This window comes from Orcinus orca, chromosome 1 (genome assembly GCF_937001465.1).
Source record: "Orcinus orca chromosome 1, mOrcOrc1.1, whole genome shotgun sequence".
NCBI lineage: Eukaryota > Metazoa > Chordata > Mammalia > Artiodactyla > Delphinidae > Orcinus > Orcinus orca.
Window position 1 is genome coordinate 46,732,135 of NC_064559.1, and position 27,058 is coordinate 46,759,192.

The window sequence follows — 27,058 nt, forward strand, 5'->3', positions numbered from 1 at the left end:
CAACCCCCATGTCCTCAAGTCCATCCTCTATGTCTGCATCTTTGTCCCTGCCCTGCCACTAGGTTCATCAGAACTTTTTTTTTTAGATTGCACATATATGTCTTAGCATACGGCATTTGTTTTGCTCTAGCTGTAGTGTTTTGTTTAAAATTTTTTTGAGGTAAATATGGTGTAATGGTAAAATTTATTTAGATGGATAGTGGGAATATATGTTACTCACTTTATTGTTCATTATGTTGAAATGGTTCATAATTGAAATATACACATATACAAAACCCTTGTTATTAGTGGTCTGTGATTCAACATACCTCATCTCTTGTCTCAGATAAAGTAGAATATAGAGAAGAGATGAGAGGAACTTTGTTAAAGACATTTTGAATATCCTACAGATGATGGGGTTGGTCCATAGTAAGTTTCAACCTTGATTTGGTGCAAAACAGATTCTTAATCAGCAGATAAGAAAATCTACCTAATTAGTGTATTTCCCAGGGAGTTTTATGGCATTAGCCAATAGAGACTGCAGCTTTGAGACAGTGATACCACTTAATTGGAACACCTGAATGAGATTAAGGGGTACTCAGATAAGGTCAGCTTGTTCCCCCTGTAACCAGAGCTTTGCTGGGTCTCTGCCTTCTTGCTGGCAACCTCTGCCAATTGGATGAAGCTGAGCCAAATGCTTTTACTGTCCTTCATAAATCACTTAGTGGAATGTTTTAAATACAGATTCCATGTGTTTCAGAGAGTATTCTGAAACACACTGGCTTGCAGATTCTACTGAAAAATTTAGAGCTCATTACATTGAAGCCCTAGACATTTTCATTACTTTTAACTTGTTGACCCAACAATTTAATATACATTTAATGAAATAAATTGAGACTTTTGTGAGGATTCAATAATGTATTTCAATTGATTATATCTGTATTAGGGTGAGAGAGAGAGAGAGACAGGAGAGATGTTTTAAATAAGGAATCGACTCACACAATTCTGGAGACTAATGAGTCCCAAGATCTGAGGGCAGCAAAGTGGACACCCAGAAGAGCTGATGTTGTAGCTCCAGTTTGAAAGCTGGCAGCCTAGAGATCCAGGAGGAGCTGTTTCAGTCTAAGTCCAGGGGCCAGCAAAGACAAATGTCCCAGCTCAAACGTCAGGCAGGAGGAAATTCCCTCTTACGCAGCCTTTTTGTTCTATTTAGGCCTTTAACTGATTGGATAAGGTCCACCCACATTGGGGAGGACAATATTCATTACTCAGTTTACCTATTCAGATACTAACCTCATCCAGAAACACCCTCAAAGACACCCTCCTGAATAACGTTTGAGCATATATCTGGGCATCTCATGGCCCACTAAAGTGGACACATAAGATTAAACATAACAACATCTTTCTACCTAAATTTAAGATCATTTCACAAGGCTTCTTGACAATGTGGTTTTTATTACGAAAGAGTACTTACATTCCTCCATTAATAAAAAGGGAATGCTTGAATTCCTCCATAAAAATCATTTAGTCTTAGTAGAGAGAAAAACTTTGTTAAAAACATTGACAATGATCTTTAAAAATTTTCATAAATGTTCTATTACTAACTAGTTTTGTGACCATGGGCCAATTAATTTCTTGTTCTGAAAATAGGAAAAGGTTGGAAATGACCCTTATGATCCCATCCAGCTCTAGAAGTCTGTAATCTTTGGTCTTTTCATCAATATATGGAAGTTGGAATGTGACTGACATTGGCATGTCTGTGCTACTGTCCAGATGGACTCAAGTTGCTTTTGTACGGCTATTGTGGAAGGTAGTCTCAGTTATTTAAAGTTCTACTTCATATTTAACCCCCTTGGTGCATATAATGCTAGTTTAGAGTAAATGAATTACCTGTGAGGCTTGGACTCCAAGCAGAGCTAATCGTATGAGGTCCTAGCACATCTATTAAGCGCCATGCGAATTCACTTTATAGAAGAGCAATTCCCACAGTAAAAATGTGTGACTTTAAATAACCTGGTACTATTTAGATAGTACTGGTGGGGTTTTTGGTGGGGTTTTTCTGTTTCTGTTTTTAGAGCATCACATACAATAGCTTTTAGTTAATTTTTCACTAGCGTACATTACTCAAGAATTTTTAAATTTAGTGATTAACTGATATACTGGCTGGCTGTCATTAGGTTGTCAAAAAAAGCAAAGTTGAAGGTGTTTGAGTTATCATCAAGAAAATTGTATTCAGAGGACTCAGTGCCTGACTGAATCAAGTGGACAGGGGTCAGAACCATTTTGGCAGTTCTGAAATTTGTGTGAGGATAAGTTAGATCATGCTAAAATAATTTTCCCTAATGAGTACTTTATCTGCCTTGTAAATGGTTTCAGAAAGTTAGCTGGCCTGCAGAAATGTTGACTAGTTCATGAAGTTTTCCTGGACTTTCCCAAACCTAGCAATGCTACCTTTCATTTTATAGCAAAGTCCACTCCTTCTTATTGTTACCTGTCTCCCCAGACTAACAAAGCACAAGCGTATCTGGGTCCCAAACATAGTTTTCTTGAATTTTTTCTTTTTTTTTTTTTTGCATTAATAGCATAAATTCTTTTTTTTTTTTTTTGCCGTACGTGGGCCTCTCACTGTTGTGGCCTCTCCCGTTGCGGAGTGCAAGCTCAGCGGCCATGGCTCACGGGCCCAGCCGCTCCGCGGCATGTGGGATCTTCCCGGACCGGGGCACGAACCCGTGTCCCCTGCATCGGCAGGCAGACTCTCAACCACTGCGCCACCAGGGAAGCCCAATAGCATAAATTCTTGAAGAGAAGAAGTAAAAACTGTAACAGAAAGCATTTCAGACAAACATACTTCTGTGCAGAAAGAAGAAAAGTGGAATAAAATAAGAAAAAAGAAAGGGCATAGTTAGGAAAATAAAAGAGAATCTGAAGGAGACACCAGAGAACCTATTATGTTGGAAGGAGAATCACTTAGTAACATTCCTAAGCTTGTTGCTTCATTTAAATATGGCCTGACTTCTATTAATGTGCATGTTGTATTCATTTGCATGGCTGCAATCTCAAAGCAAAGATTATCTTCAGGATTTTGGAATAATCTGAGAGCCTCTGATAAAATATGTGCAAAAACTTTAATAACCATAATTAGACTCAAAAAGAGCAAAGGGGATTTCATTTTTTCAGTTTCTGCATTTCAGTTTTATATTTTCTTCAAAACCAAAAAAGATTGTTTAATGGGCAAAATATTAGTATTCTTCCTAAATTCATAGTTCTTGTGATGCTTTCTGAAAAAGTAGCTGTATCAGATTGGTTTAATTTTCTTTTTCACACTCTTCCCTCTCCTTTTTTTAAAAATAAAAAAAGACAGCCAATCAGCAACTTCCTTAGGGGAAATTAGACAATTTAGAGAAGTAGCAAAATAAACATGATTTATTCTCATCAAATGTGTCATGAGGAAATTGGAGGCATGCTGTGAAGTAATGGCAAAATAATCTTGAAAATTTCCAAGCACTTTTCCCAAATGAAATGGAAGAAAATTTAAAGTTAGCTTCCATCTAATTATGGCTAAAGAAAAATGTGTGCATGAAAGTACAGGCATATGTATTTTTCTAACACTGCAGTTGGTTTCTTCCCCTAAAAAAGAGGAAACCAGACTTAAGGTCCTACAAGTTCTAAAAATCTGTTCTCTTGAATAGCTGACCACAGTAGGATTTTTATTTTTCCTTAGAGTCAAGGTAGTGAGGATTGTAATATAATATGGTAGTGTGTTTTTCCCCCCATAGATAGCTCCTCCCATTTCTCTTATATTAACCTGTCAAAGTATTGTTCTACTAAATATGTAGTGCAGATGGGAACCTTAGTTCATTTCAGTGGCTGTGATCATTTGTAGAAAACACTATTTTTGCTTCTGCCTCACCAACTGGAGCTGGTGCCTGGCCCCTTACGTAGCATCTGTAAGTACATGTGGACTCCCTGAATGCCTTAACGGGCTAAGCTTTGTGGCTATATTAAAGATAATGTGCCTGCTTTTAGAATAGGGATTGGAAAAAAATGAGGGTCTCTAACAGTCCAAGGGCAAGTACACTCAGAGCTTAGGATTTCTATGAGTGTAAGTTTTGGAAACAAGGAAACTGTTTTATTGTTTGTTCCTAAGTATATCTGCTTTCTATCCAGATGCTTTCTGAGTCCGGGTAGGGTCCTGGCATGACTCTGATATATTAAATAGAAGCTCTTGGGAGCCTAAGTGTGTGCTTCTCTTCTGTGGATTAATATCTGAAGTAAATCACAGAGAACTTTAGTTGGTTTATATGTCTCATTTTTAACTCAAAGTGGAGTTTCTGCCAGCTAGGATACAGGGACCTGCTGGCATCAGTGCTGCCCATGAAGAATTTTTGTAGTAGAGTCTGTTAAGAAAACCTGTCACTCAAGCACCAATAATAAATGTGCTTTAAAAAATAAAACATCATTTAGTTCAATTATGGAGAATCCAATTTATCCCCATTCTCTCAGGCATTTACTAGAAGAAAGAGAGAGCCCTTGGGCAGTATTTTGTGTAATTACATTTTTGCACCTTTGTATTGTGAATTGGAATTTCTGATATCTCCACCCTAAGGTGCAAAGTGATGGTGCTTAGAAACCTGAAACTAAAGCTGATGTTATAACTCATCAGGACTTTTAAACTTTTATAATCTGAGAAACTCTGGGGAAAATAAACAATAGTGGATATTATTATACTTTTATAAATATTAAAAATATTTTATTTTCAGAGCTACTTCTGTCATTCTCCCAAATTAATCTTCACCTGAAACCTAGAAAGGTTTTAAGATATTGTGCCAGGATGGACCTTGAGTCTGTCATACAGAGTGAAGTAAGTCAGAAACAGAAAAACAAGTACCGTATGCTAACACATATATATGGAATCTAAAAAAAAGTGGTTCTGATGAACCTAGGGGCAGGACAGGAATAAAGATGCAGATGTAGAGAATGGACTTGAGGACACGGGGAGGGGGAAGGGTAAGCTGGGACGAAGTGAGAGAGTGGCATGGACATATACACACTACCAAATGTAAAATAGATAGCTAGTGGGAAGCAGTCACATAGCACAGGGAGATCAGCTTGGTGCTTTGTGACCACCTAGAGGGGTGGGATAGGGAGGGTGGGAGGGAGATGCAAGAGGGAGGAGATATGGGGATATATGTATATGTATAGCTGATTCACTTTGTTATAAAGCAGAAACTAACACAACATCGTAAAGCAATTATACTCCAATTAAGATGTTAAAAAAACAAAAGGATAGTGTGCCAAAGGCCTAGTTAACCCTCTTCTCATGTGTGAATTTGCCTCAGTTTTCAGGAAACAGCCACTTCATTAAAAGGAACCTATTTTTTTTTTAATTTCTGTATTTTTCTCCTTCATAGTAACAATAGAAATGTAACATCTGAAAAATGTAATTTTTTGTTTTTTGTAGTATCATAGGAAAAACCAAAGGTGAAGTGTGAAGTAAATAAAACTGGATACAAAATGTAATAATCTCAACTATTTAAAAAATAATTGAAAAAAGATAAGGATATATAGCAAAAATAGTGCTTGGATTTTTTATATCTTGCTGTACTTATGAGCTACATTTCTAAAAGTGATTGAAACAGCATAGAATCTGAATATTTTGGAGAAGATTTTTTAATATGCCATAATTGTTTTGACCCTGGGAACAATGAAGGAACTAGGAATAATCCACTAGAAACAGTATCTTTCAAGGAAGAAAACTATTGATAAAGTGTAGAATTGAGATAAGTTACTGAAGGACTGGAATATTGACAAACAACCTTCTAGAATGAGAAAATATACATATCTGTCAGGTTCTTCAGACTTTATATAAGTTTTACCTAGGCCCTTTTATATTTCCCATGTCTACAAACTGGTCAAGAAAAACAAACAAACCAAGAAAAGCTTTTGTTTGTAAATAATTCCCCACCTATCATTTCAGGGACAAAATTCATCTAAAAGCTTAAACGGAGTTAACCTGTGAGAGTCAGATATTTTTTTTAAACAAAAGAATTGTGCTGTGAGAGTGCATAGTTTTAATAATAAATAGTCAGGCTGAGAACTGGACCTTTCTCCTTTCTTGGGGTACTAGCATGGGCTTCATGATTGTGATGCACTGTACTTTGCTTTACTCTTAAATATTTACTTAGTCATTCTCTCATTCATTCAACAAATATTTGCTGAGTACATAAATACACTATACCCCTGGAGGAGAGATAAGCTATATTTAAACAGCTGTAGCAAAAGTGGTGCAGTTTTGGGAGAATACAAAAGAAGGTGAGTGTTTCCAGCTGGGGAGAGCCCCAAAGTCTTCTTCTTGGGTTGGGATTGCCACCTGGACTTTAAAGGAGGGAGAAATCATGGCCATGTACAGGGGACGAGGAGGGTTAGTCTGAGTAGAGAGGTGAGAAATAAAAGATAGTGGGAGCCAGATCACAGGGCCTTTGGTGTCAGGCTAAGTGGTTACTTTTCTAGGCAGTGGGGAACGTTGAAGGTTTTTACAAAGGAATTAATGTGATCTTGCAACAACATGTCAAATGAAACTTGTCGGGCCGGGATGCAGAGGATTATGGTTCTACGACTATGAGGTATTTCAAAAGAGTTTCCTGGGAGCATTAATGGCAAGACTTGGTTCTGAAGGCCAGTTCCCCAGTCTAACATCTGGGCCTTGATAATTCGTGTCAGCTTTCTCTTGAGTGGAACCATGGTGGCCAGATAGGATTCAGCCTGTCCTGTTCTGCTCCATCAACTCTGGACTCGCTCTGGCCACTTTCTAGAATCTGCCTTTGCAACACAGACCAAGCTTTGTCTTTCTCCCATAATCCTCCAGGATTTATGTATCAGCAGTGGCACTGCCCCCTCCCACTCTGGCTTTGACTTTTTTGTTCCTCTTTTAGAACTGAGAGCTAGAAAGGTTTTTCTGGTTTGTTTGCTATGTTTTGTTTTGCATAGTTGCTCCGCTGTGTTTCTGAGATAGGGCAGATTAAGAGACTTTTACAGTGTTGTTTCAAGATAATAAAGACTTGATTGAAGGCATGGGGGTTGGGATGGGGAAAAGAAGATGGATTCAAGAAATATTGTAGAAGTGACAATACCTGATGACTGAATATGGGAGCGAGGGAAAAGGAATCAAATAATAGTGCTGAGTTTTGGAGTCTGTATGAATTCAAATGGTTTTAAGAGGTCCAGAAGATACTTTTCTTATTTTTACAGAGTTGAACTGAAGCTAAGTGTTGCAGACAGACCTGTCATGGAGGCTTCTTTTAACATTAGTGATGATCACCCTGAAGGGTGTTGAGAGCAGCCTGGTCAAGTAAATGGTAGCAGCACCACACCCAGCATAGTATGCTGCAGTAATTGAGTAGGATTAGAGGAAATATGCCTGTGCCAAAAATGCTTGGGTAAGAAAATGCAGAAGAAGCCCTTTGTGGTTCTAGTCTTTATATTATTGAGTAACTTCCTTTTAGAGAAAGACCTGGCACTGTGTTTTACAGACAATTTAGGAAAGGGAATATTATACTAAATAGTGGCAATTCAATACTCAAGCATCTTGGAAACTGTGGAAACAAGCTGGTTTAAGCTGAAGTTATTTTGTGTGGTGCCTGTGGGGTGATCCACTTATTTGAATGCTGTCATGGTGGAATATTAAATAATAGTAATAATAGTCAAAATTTATGGAGTAACTAAAGTGTCTGACACTGCTATAGGTACTTTTTAACCTGTAGAATATCCTATTGAATCTTCGCAAAACGCTATGAAAATGGGTGTCTTATAATCCCCATTTTACAGGTGACAAAATTAAGGCTCAGACATTTTTCACAGAGCTAGAACAGATAATCCTAAAATCCATATGAAACCATAAAAGACCTAGAATCGCCAAAGCAATCCTGAAAAAAAAAGAACAAAGCAGGAGGCATAACCCTCCCAAACTTCAGACAATACTACAAAGCTGCAGTAATCAAAACAGCATGGTACTGGCACAAAAACAGACATATAGATCAATGGGACAGTATAGAGAGCCCAGAAATAAACCCACACACCTATGGTCAATTATTCTTCGACAAAGGAGGCAAGAATATACAATGGAGAAAAGACCATTTCCTCAGCAAGTGGTGTTGGGAAAATTGGGCAGCCACATTTAAATCAGTGAAGTTAGAACACACCCTCTCCTCACTATAAACAAATATAAACTCAAAATGACTTAGCGACTTAAACATAAGACATGACACCATAAAACTCCTAGAAGAGTACATAGACAAAACATTCCCTGACATAAATAGTACCAATGTTTTCTTAGGTCAGTCTCCAAAGGCAATAGAAATAAAACCAAAAATAAACAAATGGGACCTAATCAAACTTACAAGCTTTTGCACAGCAAAGGAAACCATAAACAAAACAAAAAGACAACCTACAGAATGGGAGCAAATATTAGCAAATGATGCAACTGACAAGGGATTAATTTCCAAAATATACAAACAGCTCATACAACTCAACAACAAAAAAATGAAGCAACCCTATCCAAAAATGGGCAGAAGATCTAAATAGACATTTCTCCAAAGAAGACATACAGATGGCCAATAGGCACATGAAAAGATGCTCAACACCACTAATTATTAGAGAAATGCAATCAAAACTACAATGAGGTATCACTTCACACCAGTCAGAATGGCCATCATCAAAAAGTCTACAATTAACAAATGCTGGAGAGGGTGTGGAGAAAAGGGGACCCTCTACACTGTTGGTGGGAATGTAAGTTGGTGCAGCCACTGTGGAAAACGGTGTGGAGGCTCCTCAGAAAACTAACAATGGAATTACCATATGATCCAGCAATCCCACTCCTGGGCATATATCTGGACAAAACTATAATTCAGAAAGATGCATGCACCCTTATGTTCATAGCAGCACTATTCACAATAGCCAAGACATGGAAACAACCTAAATGCCCATTGACAGATGAATGGATAAAGAAGATGTGGTACATATAGACAGTGGAATATTACTCAGCCATAAAAAAGAATGAAATAATGCTATTTGCAGCAACAGCAACATGGATGCAACTAGAGATTATCATACTAAGTGAAATAAGTCAGACGGAGAAAGACAAATACCACAGATATCACTAACAGGCGGAATCTAAAATATGGCACAAATGAACTTATCTGTGAAACAGAAAGAGAATCACAGACATAGAGAACAGGCTGATGGTTACCAAGGGGGAGGGGATTAGGGGAGGGATGGAGTGGGAGGTTGGGGTTAGCAGATGTAGGCTTTTATATGTGGAATGATTAAGCAGCAAGTTCCTACTGTATGGCACAGAGAACTATGTTCAATCTCTTATGATAAACCATAATGGAAAATATAAAAAAAAGAATGTATATATACGTATAACTGAATCACTTTGCTGTACAGCAGTAATTAACACAACACTATAAATCGACTATACTTCAGTATAAAAAAATTGAGGCTTGGAGAGAGGAGCTCAATGTAACACAGCTACTAACTCGCTTTTCACTTTGACTCATTAAGGCTAATGTTTGATTTAGTTGGTTTTAAGTCAGGTTGCACTGAGGGCCTCTTACGTGCTGGTAAGCATTCCTAAAACATCTGTGAAAATGTAGGTTATGTTTGTCTTGAGCTTGCAGTGAGTAGGACGGCTGTTCTGTATGCAGCAGGGCAGGATGGCCCCAGTTAAAGAGTTACAATAGACAACTTGCTTTTGGCTTCTCCTTGATTCCTCAGTTTAGTTTAAGGACCTTCCCTGGGTGGTTGGCTTGGGTGTTTCATCATCAATTTAATTACTAGGGATTACCAAAAACTTTCTATGTGCCAAATGCAGTGCTGAGCACTTTTATTTTACTGTGTTGTTTCATGTAATTAAGACAGCACTATGAGGGCTCCCCTGGTGGCGCAGTGGTTGAGAGTCCGCCTGCCGATGCAGGGGACAAGGGTTCGTGCCACAGTCCGGGAAGATCCCACATGCCGCGGAACGGCTGGGCCCGTGGGCCACGGCCGCCGAGCCTGCGCATCCTGACGGAGCCTGTGCTCCGCAAAGGGAGAGGCCACAACAGTGAGAGACCTGCGTACCACTTAAAAAAAAAAAAAAAAGACAGCACTATGAGATTGCTACTCTTTTTTTCTAATTGAAGTATAGTTGATTTAAAATACTGTGTTAGTTTTAGGTGTATAGCAAAGTGATTCAATATTTTTGCAGATTATATTCCATTATAGGTTATTATAAGATAATGGGTATAATTCCCTCTTCTGTACAGTATATCCTTGTTGCTTATCTATTGTATATATAGTAGTTTGTATCTGTTATTACCATACCCCTAATTTGTCCTTTCCCCTTCCCTCTCCCCTTTGGTAACCACAAGTTTGTTTTCTATATCTGTGAGTCTTTCTGTTTTGCATATACATTCATTTGTATTACTTTTTAGATTCCACATATAAGTGATGTCATACAGTATTTGTCAGCCTGACATTTCACTAAGAATAATACTCTCCAGTTCCAGCCACGTTGCTGCTAATGGCAGTATTTCTTTCTTTTTTATGATTGAATAATATAACATCTTAATCCATGAGATTGCTACTCTTGTTGGCTTCATTTTATATGAGGGAAAGTAACTGGTGTGAAGTCCCTCTACTAGTAAGTAGCAGAGATGGGACTCTAGAGTCAGCCCATGTCTGTCTGACTCCAGAGTCCATCCTCCTAACTACAGTGGTATTTTGCCCCAACACCAGGCTTTTCTCAAATTGTCAAGATCCCTACACTGGGCATTCCTTTATTTGGGTTTAGATCAGCTTGATCTAAAATCTAGATACATTTTGGGAATTGCTTTAGGTTCTTTTCCTCTTAGAACTTGTGATGTTGTTAGCTGTTTTATTTACATTTTGAACCAGTCTTTAGGTTAATTCCCTTAGGAAGCTGTAATCTCTTTTTTATAAACGCTCCCTGGTGGATGCTGTGCTGATAGTATGTGCAGATATTCAAATCACAGAAACATTTTTTTCATACATTGGGAGGGGGTGGTGGCATTGTAGCATCTCAGTATAAGCAGGGCATCCTTGAGGGGGCTTGGTGATGTGGCAGGATGTCAGGTTTCAAGGCTTTGTAGAGCTCATCATAAAATGACATCCACCTCCTTTTATTTAAATCCAATTGCTTGCAAGAGTGCAAAAATTAATCAGAAATTAACTGGCTGCTCTCCTGCTAGACTAAATAGTGGTTACTTGGATCTTAAGGGCAAATTTTGTTAATCATTTATATGTTTCAGTGAGGTGAGACCATTCTCATTGTGGGGATTCTCAAAGATGTCCCACGCCTATACAAGAAAATTATAGACAAGTATATAGAATTTTATTCCTTATGCACTGTATAAAAGCTAAAAAAATAATAACCAATTAGACACATAAAGCCTGAGTATATTAAAGTATTATGCAAATACTGATTAATAGTAATACCATAAACTCACAAAGCAAGCAAAAGTATACCTGATTCAAATTATAGGAACTTTTATTTGCATTTCTACAGAACCTATTATTAGTGGGTATCAAAGCACCTTACAAGTAATAATTATTAAAGCTCATAAATGCAACCAGAAAATGTCATTTTATTGAGGGAATAAGCAAGAATTCCCCTTTACCTCATATGTATTATGAGATCTAAATGCCTAAACTGAAGAAGGATTTTCCTTATAGAGAGTATTTATACACTGTGGGTGTTTGGGGCAATGATTGCATAGGCATAGAAGTCGGCAGCTATGGATTCAAGTTTCTCATATTGAGTATCTTGATCTATGTGGTTAGAACCCTTCACTTATTTTTGAAATTTTACATGTGTAATAGCTCTAAACAGCTATAAATAAATATAAATATAAAATATAACATACAGGGCTTCCCTGGTGGCGCAGTGGTTGAGAGTCTGCCTGCCGATGCAGGGGACGCGGGTTTGTGCTCCAGTCTGGGAAGATCCCACATGTCGCGGAGCGGCTGGGCCCGTGAGCCATGGCTGCAGAGCCTGCGCATCCGGAGCCTGTGCTCCGCAATGGGAGAGGCCACAACAGTGAGAGGCCCGCGTACTGCGGAAAAAAAAAAAAAACCATACAGAGCTATAAGTAGCTATGTCCTTATATTTTAATATTTCTCTGTTGACTATAATATCAAATTTGAAAACAAAAATTATGCCAAGTTCACATGAGAGTATTTTAAAATATTTTGGAATGTTATATCAGGTTTATTTTTTCTCAAACTAATATCTTATTCCAAGGACTAACAGCTTGTAAGCACAGTCAGTGTGACCTGTATTTATTTGTATACTCTGTGGCAAGTCCTTGAAATATTGTGCGAATTTCTCATCTGCTTCAGAATGCCCGTTTGCCCTTTCTCCCCTATTTCTCCTTCTCCTTTCCTGCCTTTGCAATTTCCCTACTTTCTAAAGTTAAGCATAGGTTGGAAAAGCTCAAGGGTATTCCAGTGCCTGACTCTCCCTCTCCCTCCATCTCGAGTCCTCTAGCTCCTCCCACATGATTATTCCTCAGATTTATTTTCTTCTGGTGCTAAGAGGTCATATTGTAGTTGCTGGTCACAGTTGTGAGGCAGCTGTACTTGTATGGTTATATTTCACTGTCACGTAGATTCCAAGAAAAGTGTGGACTAGTGAGCATCTTCCTTTACAGTTAGGATGCTGGAGCCTAGAGAGAATGAGTGACAACTGAGGTCATACAGCTGGTTCACTTCTCTGTCTTCTAGAATTGGGACCAGAATTTAGGTCTTGAGACTCTTAATCCAAAGTTTTTACCTCTACCCCATGGTAGTTATATCATTCTCTGAATCATAAAAAATTTTAGGGACTTCCCTGGTGGTGCAGTGGTTAAGAATCTGCCTGCCATTGCAGGGGACACAGGTTTGAGCCCTGGTCCAGGAAGATCCCACATGCTGTGGAGCAACTAAGCCTGTGCGCCACAACTACTTAGCCTGTGCTCTAGAGCTCGCAAGCCACAACTACTGACGCTTGCGCACCTAGAGCCCATGCTCCGCAACAATGGAAGCCACTGCAATGAGAAGCCCATGCACCGCACCAAAGAGTAGCCCCAGCTTGCCACAACTAGAGAAGGCCTGCATGCAGCAACAAGACCCAACCCAGCCAAAAAATATATAAATAAATAAAATAAAACAAAAAAATTTTAAAACCAGAAACGTAGGAGCAGAACTAGAAGAAACAGTTTGTTGATTTTATCCAGGGCTGTGGATCAGCAGGACTAGAAGTGGTGCCTTAGGATCTGAAGACAAATGGAGTGATGTGTGTGCAGAGTTGAAATGGTGAACCCTGGGATTATTGTTGTATTGCTGTGTAGGAGAAGTTGAATGACTGGAGGTAGAAGATAATGAAGAGCAAGTTGAAGTGGAGAACAGGGTGAGGTAGAATGGTGGTTGTAGAAGAACTAGGAGGATGGTTGAGTTTATGGTCATGGCAATGGGTTGTTAATGTAAAATGAAGAAAGTTGGTTACTGAATAGATGGTCCTTAAGGACCTCCAAGTCTCTCAGGACGATGCCAGAGGGGGAGGAAGTCATGGCAGCAGGTATCAAAGTCCTCAGGGCATGTGGGCTAATAACAAATCCCTAGGAAGCAGAGGTGGTGGGGAGCCTAGAGGGGTATATATAGAATTATGGAGACAGATGCTACATTTGTAAATTCTAATTTTCATATTTTTCCAGGGAAAACTGAGGCTGCTATCAAAAACTTCAGTCCCTACTACAGTCGCCAGTACTCTGTGGCTTTCTGCAATTATGTACGCAGTGAAGTAGAACAGCAAAGAGATTTAACATCACAATTTTTGAAGACCAAGGTAACCCATGGAATTTGGTTTCCATATTTCTCCCACTGAAGAATGGTTTATAACCCATAATATTTCTGAAATAAACAATAATTTGAATGACAGTTTAAAAAATCTGTTCTCCAGTCATTTCATGCTCAAAAAACTATTTGCCTGGAAGTTAGAACGTATGATTTCTTGTTGATGGTGTAATCCACGTAAAAAGAAAACGAACACGATTTCAGTTTCACTATGGTTTTCCCACATTGATGCTTTGACGTCAGAAATCTGACTTGCTGTGGTGAAGTACAGTAAAAAAAAAAAAGTCATAATTTCAGTGCCTCATACTATGGGTGTTTTTATTTTGGTCATTGATCAAATGTGATTTTATCTTCTAAACCTGTAACTTATTCTCTCTCCTTTGCTCCATTATAATAATTATCCACAACCTAAAAAAATATTTATTGACACTATGTGCCAGGCCCTAGTCTAAGAACTTGAGAACAAGACAAATTCTCTGCTTTCCTGTTAATATTCAAATAGAAGACAGACAATAAACAAATAAACAAGTGAACATCAGGTAATAAGAAATGCTACAAAGTAAAATAAAGCCGGAGTCTCATTTCAGAGAAGGTGGTCAGTGAAGCCTTCTGTGGAGATGACATCTGAGAAGAAACTAGAGTGAAATGAGAGAGTAGGCGTGTGAATATCTGTGGGAAGAGTGTTCCAGGCACGTGGAACAGAAGTGCAAAGACCCTGCAGCAGTCAGAAGCGTAGCAGGAAGGCTAGTGTGCTGAGAGCCATATAAGCAAGGGAGGAGAGCTGAAAAAGGAATGCAGAGTGACAAATAGGGACCAGATCGTGTAGGCCCATAGACCACAATAAAGGTTTTTAAGTGTGATGGGAAGTTATTGGAGGGTATTGAATACAGAGTGACTTATAATTTTAAGTGATCTTTCTGGCCTTTCTCTAGAGAAGAGACTATGGGGAGGGACATGAGAAGAAACTGGAAACTGGCAAGGAAGACACTGTAGCAGTCCAAGAGAAGGACGATGGCCAATTGGACTAGGGTGGTGATGGAAACAGTTGTGAGAAGAGTCCAAGTCAGAGCTGACAGAACTTGTTGATGGGTTGGGTATGAGATAATAGAAGAAGAGAGAAATCAGTGGTGACTTGGCTTTTAGCTTGAGCAAATAAGCAGATGGACTTGTCTTTTATTCAGAAGAGTCAGAGGTGGATGGGAATCATTTCACTTTTGGCCACATTATGTTTAAGATACTTATTTCACATACACCCATGGAAATACTGACTAGGTAGTTGAATGCTCTGATTTGGAGCTCAGTGGAGAGGTTGAGGCTAGGGAATAGAAATTTGGGAGTTCTTAGCTCATAACTGGTATTAAAGTCGTGGGACATAATCAAGGGAAAGTATAAACAGAGAAAAGGAGAGCTTCCGTGACCAAGTCCTGACCCCTCCAACATTTGGAGATCAGAAAAAGGAGAAAGATTCAGCAAGATGGACTGACAGAAAAATAGCCTGTGGAGTAGGAAAAAAAAAATCAGGAAAGTGCAATGTGTCAGAGTCAAGTAAAGAAGGGGTTTCAAGAAAGAAGAAGTGATAAGTAGGTCAGGTATTGCTGAAAGTTGACCGATAGATTCAGCAGCGTGGCTTTGTAGGGATAACTGATTGTCATCCCCATAAAACAGGGATTGACAAAATTTGGGGAGTTTGATAAAAATGCAACCTCTGGTCTGTACCCCCAGAGATTCTGATATAGTATCAGTATAGTATAGTATATAGTATATAAGTCTAGGGCGAGGCTGCATTTTTTTTGACAAATATTGTACGACTCCTGTTACATGAATTTCCCAGAGTAGTCAAATTCATATAGACAAAAAGTAGAATAGTAGTAACAAGGGAGTGGGGGTGAGGGAAATAGAGGGTTATTATTTAATTGGCACAGAATTTCAGTTTGTGGTGATAAAAAGGTCTGGAGATAGATAGTGGTGATGTTTGCACAACAATGTGAATATAATTAATGCCACTGAACTGTACACTTAAAAATGGCTAAAACGGTAAACTTTGTGCCATGTGTATTTATTTTACCACAATAAAAAATAACATAAGGAAAAAAAGAATACAATACTTAGGGATAAACTTAACCATGTAGATGAAAGAATTGTACACTGAAAACAAAATGTTGCTGAAAGAAATTAAACAACACATAAATAAATGGAAAAGCATCCTGTGTTCATGTGTATTTTACCACAATAAAAAATACCCAATATAATGAAGGACTTAAATTAATAAGATTAAACCGATCAGGATACAGTAATAAATGGTATGGTAAAAAGACAACAGCAAAATCTCACTGGCTTAAAAACAGTAGTTTGTTTTCCCCTCATATTACATGCCCTACGTGTCCACTGCGTAGATTGCAGAGGGCTGCTCTGCTCCACAGGGTCCTTGCTCAGGGACACAGTTTGACCAAGTCTCCACTATCTGGATGGTTGGTGAGGCGGCATTTTTAACAAGCGTATCAGTTGATCAAAGTGGCCCAGGTTTGGGCTTCCCTGGTGGCGCAGTGGTTGAGAATCTGCCTGCCAATGCAGGGGACATGGATTCGAGCCCTGGTCCGGGAACATCCCACATGCCGCGGAGCAACTAAGCCCGTGCGCCACAACTACTGAGCCTGTGCTCTAGAGCCTGTCAGCCACAACTACGGAAGCCCGCATTCCACAACTACTGACGCCTGTGCACCTAGAGCCCGTGCCCCGCAGTGAGAAGCCCGCACGCTGCAACGAAGAGTAGTCCCCGCTTGCCCCCCCGCTCGCCGCAACTAGAGAAAGCCCGTGCACAGCAATGAAGACCCAATGTAGCCATAAATAAATAAATATAAATAAATAAAAGAAAAAAGTGGCCCAGGTTTAAGAAATGCTGTACCTAAGAACTATAAAGTTCAGCTTATATAGGGTTGCAGTCTCATTTTAAGAGGAGAGTGAGGTCCTCTTTTACGTGTTAATGAGTCCATATAGGAGAGTGCCTCATTATCTGCCTCAATATTAAGCCCTGGAATTTATAAGGCTATTTATTTCAACCCTTAGCAGATTCTTAAAAAGATTAGCATATCACTCTTCTCTGTATGGTTCATGTAAATTTTGCTTGAAAGGGGAGGCATGAGTTTCTAAAGGGACTATGGTTTTTTTTTATTGAAGTATAGTTGGTTTACAATATTGTTTTAAAGGCACTATAGTGTTTGAATAACATCAGTGTAAAGTCAGTGACACGTGAGAGACAGGAGGCCCATTCCTATATTTTGAGATAATACATGCGGTAGGATGGGAATTACCCCTTACACGGTTAGCCCAACAGAAGACCTAACTAGGTATCTAACAGAGACTTCCCTACAGCACAAATAATAGAAGAGAGAAATCAGTGATGACTTGGCTTTTAGCCGGGGTTATGAACGAGAAATCCCTAGACCTTTAAGTGGAAGAGGTAGAATGAAGGTTTGCTGGCTTGCCTGCTTGTTCTTTAGTTAGAGAGTAAACAGAGTCTCCTTGAAGAGCACAAAGGTGGGTTAAGTGTTTTTAGCCTTGGTTTCCAGACCTTTGGATCTGGGGAAACCACTGAACACTGACTCTTGAGGCAGCCCCTGAAGGTTGACAAAGAGGGGAACAGCCTGTTAACTCCCCTGTTTTAATTAACCCTGAGGTATATTCAGGGTGTTGGGATAGATGTCCACAACTTACAGTTAACTGCCTCACTCCCTCTCTTCCACAGAGTTTACCAAGGATTTATTAAGTGCCACAGGTATGCAAGGCATAACCTTGCTACTATAATCCCTTCTAGCATATGCTTCTGTTCTTGTAGGATAATGAAGGGAATGCAAATCACAAAAATATCAATAAGACAAATATTTGCATTTGGTCAGGAGAAGTAGGAAAGGGAAATGTGTAGGGAGGTGGGGGGAAGCAACAATTTCCCCAGGATCTCAGCACAAGATAGTTTCTGAAAATATTCCTTGAAATACTGTGAATAGACTTAGTGGTAGCATGATATGCTATCTTTTGTTGTGACAGTTAATTGCATTCATCTTCTTTAAGCCACCATTGGAGCCTGGAACTGTTTTGTATGAAGCAGAGCTATCACAGTTTGCTGAGGACATAAAGAAATGGAAGGAGAGATATGTTGTGGTTAAAAATGACTTTGCTGTGGAAAGCTATGAGAACAAAGAGGTAAGACATTTCCTTGTTACCACTGATTCTTGCAATTTTCTTAAATGTTGGCTGGGTTGACTGACAAGCCCTCTCCTTTGAGACTGACTGATTCAGTGAGCACTAACAGATTCAGGTATTCATTTCAGTCAACAGATATTTATTGTGGGTTATAGTAGGTTCTAGGCGTATCACTGTAGATTAGACAGGTGCTTGCAGTCTAGTGGGCAACGTAGACTTTGAACAAGTAATTGCAAGTGAGTGTAAAGATAGAAGGTTATACTGAGTGGCCAGTGCGGGAGCCTTTCCTATGATCACTGGGCCTCGAGGCCTGTCTTAGTCACCTCCCTGATATCTCTCCCTCTCTGCTCTGTGTCTCCATGTCTTCCCACTCTTAAGCCACCTCTGTGGCAGAGGAATTATTTATTAAGATTGTGACTAGATTTGCATGGGTTCCTAAAAATTCAGAACTTTTCACTTACTTTATTTCACTTCTACGTATGAATTTTTTTCACTAGCTTTTTCCTGGTTATCTCATTTTTTCCCTTGTCTGTAAAATGTGGAGAGATGAGATAGCATATGTACAGTGCCTAGCACCTGAGAGGACCTTAGTTTTTATTGGTTCCCATTTCTTTCCCCATCAAGGGAGGTAATGTGGTGTAAATGAAAGAACATTGGACAGAGAATTTGGAAAACTAAAGTTGAGGTCAGGCCTCCATTAAACTAGAGTGTGAGGCTGAATGATCCCACTGATTCCTTCCAGATCTCATACTGTACACATATTCAGTCTACATAGATTCTCAAGCTCCCTTTGAAATGAATAGTTACTATTTATGGGTTAAAGTTAGTAACATATTTAAAACTCTGCACTCTTCACTCTAAGTTCAAAACTAGTCAGGACATCCTCTGCAGATACTCTGAGTAATTACCCCTGATGCTAAACCTTTAGGAAGAGGCTTCAGGCTGACAGATAATGTGTCTCCTTCCAATTTTTGATGGAAAATAGAAATAAAATATAATACAAACTTATTATACCACCTACCAGGCAGTACTCGAGTGCTTTCTTGGGTAGTCTTATTCTTTTCAACATTTGTTAAGTCAGTATCTTCTCTGCTTTATCTATTTTAGGATTTTAGTCAACATTTGATTTGCTCTCTGAAGCAAATGATCAATACAGTACAAATAATGATAATAATAACAAGTCACTTTAGATTTCATACGGCCCGTTATACTGTCCTCTCAGGGAAGCTTGAGAAGAGGCAGTATAGCCTAATGGTTAATATGATGCACTTTGAATCACACCTTTACCAGTTACCAGATGTGTGTCCTTGCATAAGTTATAAATCTCCTTGAGCCTCAGTTTTCTCATCTGTAAAATGGTGAGCATGATTCCTTCATCACAATGTTGTTGTGAGGATTAAAGACATGAATGCATTGAACCCATTAGCATATGGCCAAGTGCTGGCAGAGCCCAATATAGAGCAGTTGTCAGCATGACAACTAACTAATGTGGAGGAAACACTCATAGAACTCACTCTTGTACTTATTAAGGTTTTCACCACATTCGGCACTAACGGAAGTTTCATTTTAAATCAAATTTTGGTGGTTTTTTTCCCCTTTTCATTTTTTTACGCTTGCTCCCTCAACTTGCAATTTATGGACTATATTGCTTTCTTTACTTTGCTCATCATTTTCAGGTGAACTTGTTCCGATTGTTAAGATATAGTCACTGAATTTGGTAATAACCAATTTTCTTTTTAAACTTGGAAGAAAAATGCCCATGCAGTGTGCCATAATTCCTTAAAGTTTTAATGATATCCTGCTTTTTAATTACAGAAGGTTTTTAAAAAAAATTATACCTAAGAGTTATACATTAAGTTTCTATCTATAAACTGCCTATTCTTTTATTGAGAATCCAGTTTTGGCTGGTAATTGAGGAGGAAAAAAATGAGCATTCTCATTCTCACTTCCTACTTCCTATACACTTGCGCTGGGGCTGGACAAACCCAGGTATGAATCCTGGATTTGTCACCTACTCACCACTGGGTCATTGGCAAGTTATTTAACCTCTCTGAGCTTCATTTTTCTCGTTTATAAAATGGAGATAATGTCTGATTCACAATGCTGGGTTTTTTGGGGGTTTTTTTTTGCGGTACACGGGCCTCTCACTGCTGTGGCCTCTCCCGTTGCGGAGCACAGGCTCCGGACGCGCAGACTCAGCGGCCCTGGCTCACGGGCCCAGCCACTCCGCGGCACGTGGGATCCTCCCGGACCGGGGCACGAACCCATGTCCCCTGCATCGGCAGGCAGACTCTCAACCACTGCGCCACCAGGGAAGCCCCACAATGCTGTTTTGAGGATTAAATAATATAATATATAATGTTTATTAAAGCCTAGATTAGGCCTGTTTTCACAGATAACACAATTCACATTTGAGGCCAGTCTGAATCAACCTGTTCCTAGACTTTCTCAAAATCACACCATTTTGGATTCTTCTCTCTTCTGCTCTGGGTCCTGATGTGCTTGGGCACTTGATTAGTAGTTCGTACAAGAATGAAAACGATCTTCTTAGGTATACAAGAGTTTGTTTTGTTTGGGTTTCTTCAGTCACTATCTTATTGATGCAGAACGAGTCTTGCTACTTGCAGAATGTGCGTTTACTCTGATTTTATGGCCCTGATCAACATTATTTTAGTTATTCGCGAGTACACTACAGATTTTGGGTCCCACAGTTTCGTGGTTTCAGTTCTCAACTTGCTTTTAGCTTGTTAGTCTCAAAATTTTCCCTTGACTTATGCCCTCCCATCAGATGCACATACTTACATTTTATCTTATCTGCATGTCCATGTGAGTATATCTGTTTAACCAACTGCTTCACTGCTTTAGCGATGCTCTGCACCCCTTTTACATTTCTCAAACAGCAGAGCTTTTTGTGTGCTGGCCGGAATTTGTTCTGATGTCATGTCATGGTATTACACTTCCATCCCAGATCATTTTACTGCAAAACAGTCTCACGCCTGAGGGCAAAGTGGTGGTATATTTTATCATGGTTACATTTTTATGTTTCTGGTAAAAATCCTTGGCAACCATAATTGAAGTTACATGTCCCACAGTCTCATTTGTCATTAGTCTCCAAGCATTTTGTGTGGTAAATGTCTGTATGCGTCATCAGCCTTTTGGTTATTAGAATGATTCAGGCGCTAGCATCTGAAACGATAAGTGTGGTGCAGAATTTCTGAAGTTACTGAGATTATGTTTCACCCCCTTTGAGAAACATATCTACAGTGAATCTCCCTGAGATTAGGGACTCTGACTTACCATCTTGTGACCGTCACACAAAAGTATTAAAGTACTACCCACAAGTAGCAAGGACGCAAAACATTTTCTTCACCCTTGGGGCCAGGAGGGGCTGTGACCCACATAGGGTCAAGTAAAGCTCTACCCTGACTGAAGTGATTGGTCTAGTCTAGAGCTGGTCACATGATCACAGCCAGAAAAAAAAAAAAGCTACATTAATCAAAACAGCGTGATATTGGCACAAAAACAGACATATGGATCAATGGAATAGAATAGAGAGCCCAGAAATAAACCCACACACCTACAGTCAATTAATCTTCGACAAAGCAGGCAAGAATATACAATGGAGAAAAGTTATTCTCTTCAGCAAGTGGTGATGGGGAAATTGGATAGCTGCATTTAAATCAATGAAGTTAGAACACACCCTCACACCACATATAAAAATAAACTCAAAATGGCTTAAAGACTTAATTATAAGACTTAACACCGTAAAACTCCTAGAAGAGAAAATAGGCAAAACATTCTCTGACATAGATCATACCAATGTTTTCTTAGGTCAGTCTCTCAAGGCAATAGAAACAAAAGCAAAAATAAACAAGTGGGACTGAATCAAATTTATAAGCTTTTGCACAGCAAAGGAAACCATAAGCAAAACGAAAAACCAACCTGTAGAGTGGGAGAAAATATTTGCAATTGATGCAACTGACAAGGGATTAATTTCCAAAATATACAAACAGCTCATATAGCTCAATATCAAAAAAAGAAAAAAAAACCCAATCAAAATATGGGCAAAATATCTAAATAGACATTTCTCCAAAGAAGACATGCAGGTGGCCAAAAGGCACATGAAAAGATTCTCAGCATTGCTGATTATTAGAGAAATGCAAATCAAATCTACAATGAGGTATCACCTCACACCAGTCAGAATGGCCATCATCAAAAAGTCTATAAATTATAAATGCTGCAGAGGGTGTGGAGAAAAGGGAACCCTCTTGTGCTGTTGGTGGGAATGTAAATTGGTGCAGCCACTATGGAGAACAGTATGGAGGTTCCTTACAAAACTAAAAATAAAGTTACCATATGATCCAGCAATCCCACTCCTGGGCACATATCCAGAGAATCTCTAATTTGAAAAGATACATGCACCCCAGTGTTCATAGCAGCACTATTTAAATAGCCAGGACACGAAAGCAACCTAAATGTCCATGACATGAATGGATAAAGAAGATGTGGTGTATATATACAATGGAATATTACTCAGCCATAAAAAAGAATGAGGTAATGCCATTTGCAGCAACATGGATGGACCTAGAGATTATCATACTCAGTGAAGTAAGTTAAAGAAAGATAAATATACAGTATCACTTATGAGGAATCTAAAAACAATGATACAAATGAACATATTTACAAAACAGAAATAGACTCACAGACATAGAAAACAAACTTATGGTTACCAAAGGGGGAAAGGGGAAGGGACGGATAAATTAGGAGTTTGAGATTAACAGATACACACTACTCTACATAAAATAGATAATCAACGAGGACCTACTGTATAGTACAGGGAACTGTATTCAGTATCTTATAATAACCTATGATGGAAAAGAATCTGAAAAAGAATATATATATATATGTAACTGAATCACTTTGCTGTACATCTGAAACTAGCACAACATTGTAAATCAACTATACTTCAATGAAAAAAAATTTTTCTTAAGATAAAAAAAAGAAAAAGGGGCTCGGATTGGTGGCTCCTGACTTGAAATCTCCACAGCACAGGTCCGGTTTCAGGCACATTTGGATCCACAGCTCCAGTGATATCAGAACTCAGTTTGTTCTTTCTTCCATCTCAGATCTTTGCCTTCACTCAGCTTGACTTCCCTAACAGGCCACAATCTCCGCTGTCAGGCTCCTTCACAGTCCCCCACAGTAACAAGATGGTGGTGGTGTCCTGTCCTCACCTCCTTGCAGAGCTGAGGCTTTCCTGTCAGCCCCTCTTGCAAGGCCTGAAGCTCACTCTGATTGGATTGAATCAGGTCATGTGACTGACCCTGACCCAATCACTGCAGCCAGGGTATAGCCAGTGGAATCTATAAGAGCTTTTCTCGCTGGCCCTGGGACAAACCCTAACTCTCACTCTGATTGGACATGCTGAGGTCATGTGACCTTCCCTGACACAATCACTGCAGCTATAACATAGCCAGTGGAAAGTGTAATAGCCTTTCTTCCTTTTGGTCCTGGAGCAAGTCCTGATGCTGTCTCTGACAGAGGCTTCCAGTGCAAAACATATTTTTTGAATAAATGGCTCTTACTCGTTGACATAGTGTGGGAATTTCTATCTCTGAGTATATTTGTCTATTTCTAATATTTCTGATATTTTCCAAAAATCCAAATGAGGAAAAAATCCACTCACTTATGCCTTTCCTTTCCCAGGCCTATCAGAGAGGAGCTCCCCCTAAAAGCCGAATTCTTCCAGCTGGTGGCAAGGTGTTAACCTCAGAAGATGAATACGGTTTATTATCTGATCGGCATTTCCCAGACCCCATTGGTAAGTTGTTGAACATTCCTTCCCAAGACAAAATTCCTAAACATGTTTTGTTTAGCTAGATCAGTGCTTCTCAAGGGGAGGGGTGATGATTTCACTCTCCAGGGACAGTTGGCTGTGTCTGGAGACATTTTTGGTTGTCACAACTTGGGAGGATCGTGCTACAGGCATTTAGTGGGTAGAGGCCAGTGATGCTCGCTAAACAACCCCTGACAATGAAGAATTATCTGGCATTAAATATCAGTAGTTGCCAAGGTTGAGAAACCCTGGGCTAGACACACATTCTCCATAGGCAAATGGAAGATATAATTTCTCTAATTCAGGTAAACATTGTAACAATTCTGTTACTTTAAATCATATTTGGTAATACACAAGTCAGTCACTGTGCTCCTAGCACATGGAAAATATACCATTGGTCAGGCATCTTGAAGCTTTGGAATATCTTGCAAGCTTTACACAAGGCAGCAGAAATAAATATGTAGGGCCCAGTCTGTGAAACGTATAATCCCATCTTTCAGTAAGACCTGTCAGAGAATATTATTTTTCTAATTTTAGGATGCTATGCAATAAAATATCCTAAATCAACAAAATGGTTTTAACAAGCATTACAGTAACTCATAGCTACTGTGTAAAAAAGCATTGCATTAATTAGCATATCTTTAATAATAGCTGAATGCTGCCGTGGAAAGAGCATTGAACTGAGAATTTGAAGGCTGGATTTTTATCTAGTTCTATCTGTGACGCTTATCAAGCATTTTCCCTAGCTGTTGCTGAACCTCTCTGATTTCTGTTTCTCCCAGTTCTAGGGCCTTGAAATTGAACATCTAGAAGGATATTACCAGTTCTAACATACTTTGATTCTCATTCATTTCACTTTTTCCATGTAGAGAGTGTGATGGATAATATTCAGACGAAATAGAGCGTTTCATAGAGATTCATGAACTGTGGATAATGTAATAACACCATCTGGCTTTGTGTAAATCACACTGCACAGTAATTACTTAGTTTCTTGGAGAGAGCCCTGGTTCTTATTAATAGGTATAATCATTTCACTGGAATTTATGGGGAAAATATAAAATTATTTCATCAATTGTTATTTCAGTGCAGAATGCTTAGTGTTTTTAATGACACTGTTATAGGATTAGTACATGGAGCATAAACCTAGATTAACAAACTCTTACTAAGTAATTCAAGCTAAAACAACACTTTATGTACACTATACATATTATTATATTTTAACATCTACTTACATGTTATCTTGGCTTTGGAGCTGCCACTTAGAAATGGGGATGCCAATACATTGACTCTTTAGAACCACTTCAAAAGAACTTTCCAATGAAATCAGTCAGAACTGACAATACGTTTATTGATTTATTGATGAAATATATCAGAAGGAATGAAAAGGAATAAAAAACACAAGGCCTGTGTGACTAGTGCCATTTGGCCCAGGGCTTCAGACTGGACATTTCAAAGACTTTTTAAATTGTATGTTGTGCCCTTCTCAGTTTTAAAAATAGAATATTCTACAGTAGATCATTTGTGTTATCCTTATACTCAACTCAGAAAAAATGCAGACTAACGGTATCTGGAAAATTGTTGTAAAATGTTAAATGAATGATAACAAGAGGCTAATAGGAATGAATTTTATGGGGCTTCCTAAGGCTTTTTTAAATGTAAGTGGTGAATGTTGCTTTTAATTGTTTGTACAAAATTGTGACATCTTGGAAAGGGCAAGGAGAGTATTTTCACAAAACTATGTTAACAGGAATCACACTGTTAACAGCAGTATGATTCTAATTTTATTGGAAAAAATAAAGGCACAATAAAGATGGGAGAAATTAACCTCACTAGAGGTAAAACACTGGAGGTTTATCAATATAGGTCTTCTTTACACAGTAGTGTGCTAAGATGATGTTCAAAAATGGTCCCATGTTTTGCTAAAATGATTCACTTGTTTGGCATTTTATTAGCTAGAATCTACTTTTGTTACACACAACAAAAATCTCAAATTAAATACATATGTTTTTATTTTCTTGCTAAAAATATTTGGATATTACCAGTACAGGCTGGTGTGGCAGTTCCATAAAGGTCAGGGACTCTTATTAGCTTTCTGCCCCTTTATCTCTGGGTTGTGGCCCAGATTTACATAGTCCAAGGTGGCTGCTGGAACTCCAGCCATGGCTTTCTCATTCCAGACAGGAGGAAGGAGAAAAGGTGAGGAGACCGGCACATTCCCTCTCCTTAAGGATGCTTCTAGGAAGTCTCACTGCCACTTACATTTCATTGGCCAAAACTTAGTGGCTGTGACACACGAAACTGCAATGGAGGCTGGAAATGTAGTCTTTATTGTATGCAGGCACTTGCTAAACTAAAAATCAGGGGTTTTATTACTGAGAAAGAGGAGAGAATAGAGATGTGTTACAACTAAGAGGTCTCCACTACAGCATTCAATCATTTATTCATTTGTTGTCTTTCATGTGTTGATTCGTTCTTATGTTATCATGTGCCAGGCATTTTGCTAGGGACTGGTGGGCCGAAGTTTGTGCTCCCAGTGCATTTGACTCTGTTACCTTCAGAAACAGAATTCCAATGTATGCCCCAGGAAATCTATTCTTTATCTAAGCCAATCTTGATTTATTCATTTGCCAGTAGCAAGACTCAGTTCCGGAGCCTTCCTTAGGGTTATGATCCATTTCTTGCTATGCCCAGTGCTTTCAGTTGCCTCTTACTGGGTCCCTCTTCCCTTGCTTTCCTTGAGATTGTGCCCATTATGTAGGCTGAGAGCGCAGAACTAATTTTTTCTTCTGCTTGTTTTCCGTGACCCTGGAAATAAGCTGGGGCTCATTTATCCTAGTGCAGTATCATAGAATTGGAATGCACGGAGGGGAATAAAGTTTAGACAGGGGATCTGAATGATAAGGGGTTAACGTCAGTTTCTTGGAGTTGATTTTGAGGGAAAAGGTGAAAGTCCCATTGTTTAAGGCTTTTAAAATTTCCTAGGACAACACAGCACATTTATTCATTCAACAAACCGTAGTAGAACATCTACTAGGTCCCATGGCTCTGCTATGGGCTGAGCATACAAAGATAAGTAAGATGAAGCCTCCATCCTCTAGGAGCTCCGGAGCAGTGGTTCTGCTTCCCAGGGAAAATTATTTGGCTGGGGAGGCTTAT

General features: G+C 39.0%; 1 protein-coding gene across 2 annotated transcripts in view; it reads left to right on the forward strand.

The window, feature by feature from the left end:
- Positions 1-27,058, forward strand: part of NIBAN1 (niban apoptosis regulator 1) — a 160,910-nt gene that overhangs the window by 51,683 nt on the left and 82,169 nt on the right. For both annotated transcript variants that reach the window (XM_033437970.2, XM_004275226.3), the window contains exons 2-4: positions 13,731-13,861; positions 17,935-18,066; positions 23,773-23,887. In XM_033437970.2, the coding sequence (XP_033293861.2) occupies positions 13,731-13,861; positions 17,935-18,066; positions 23,773-23,887 (378 nt within the window). The remainder of the gene's footprint in view (positions 1-13,730; positions 13,862-17,934; positions 18,067-23,772; positions 23,888-27,058) is intronic.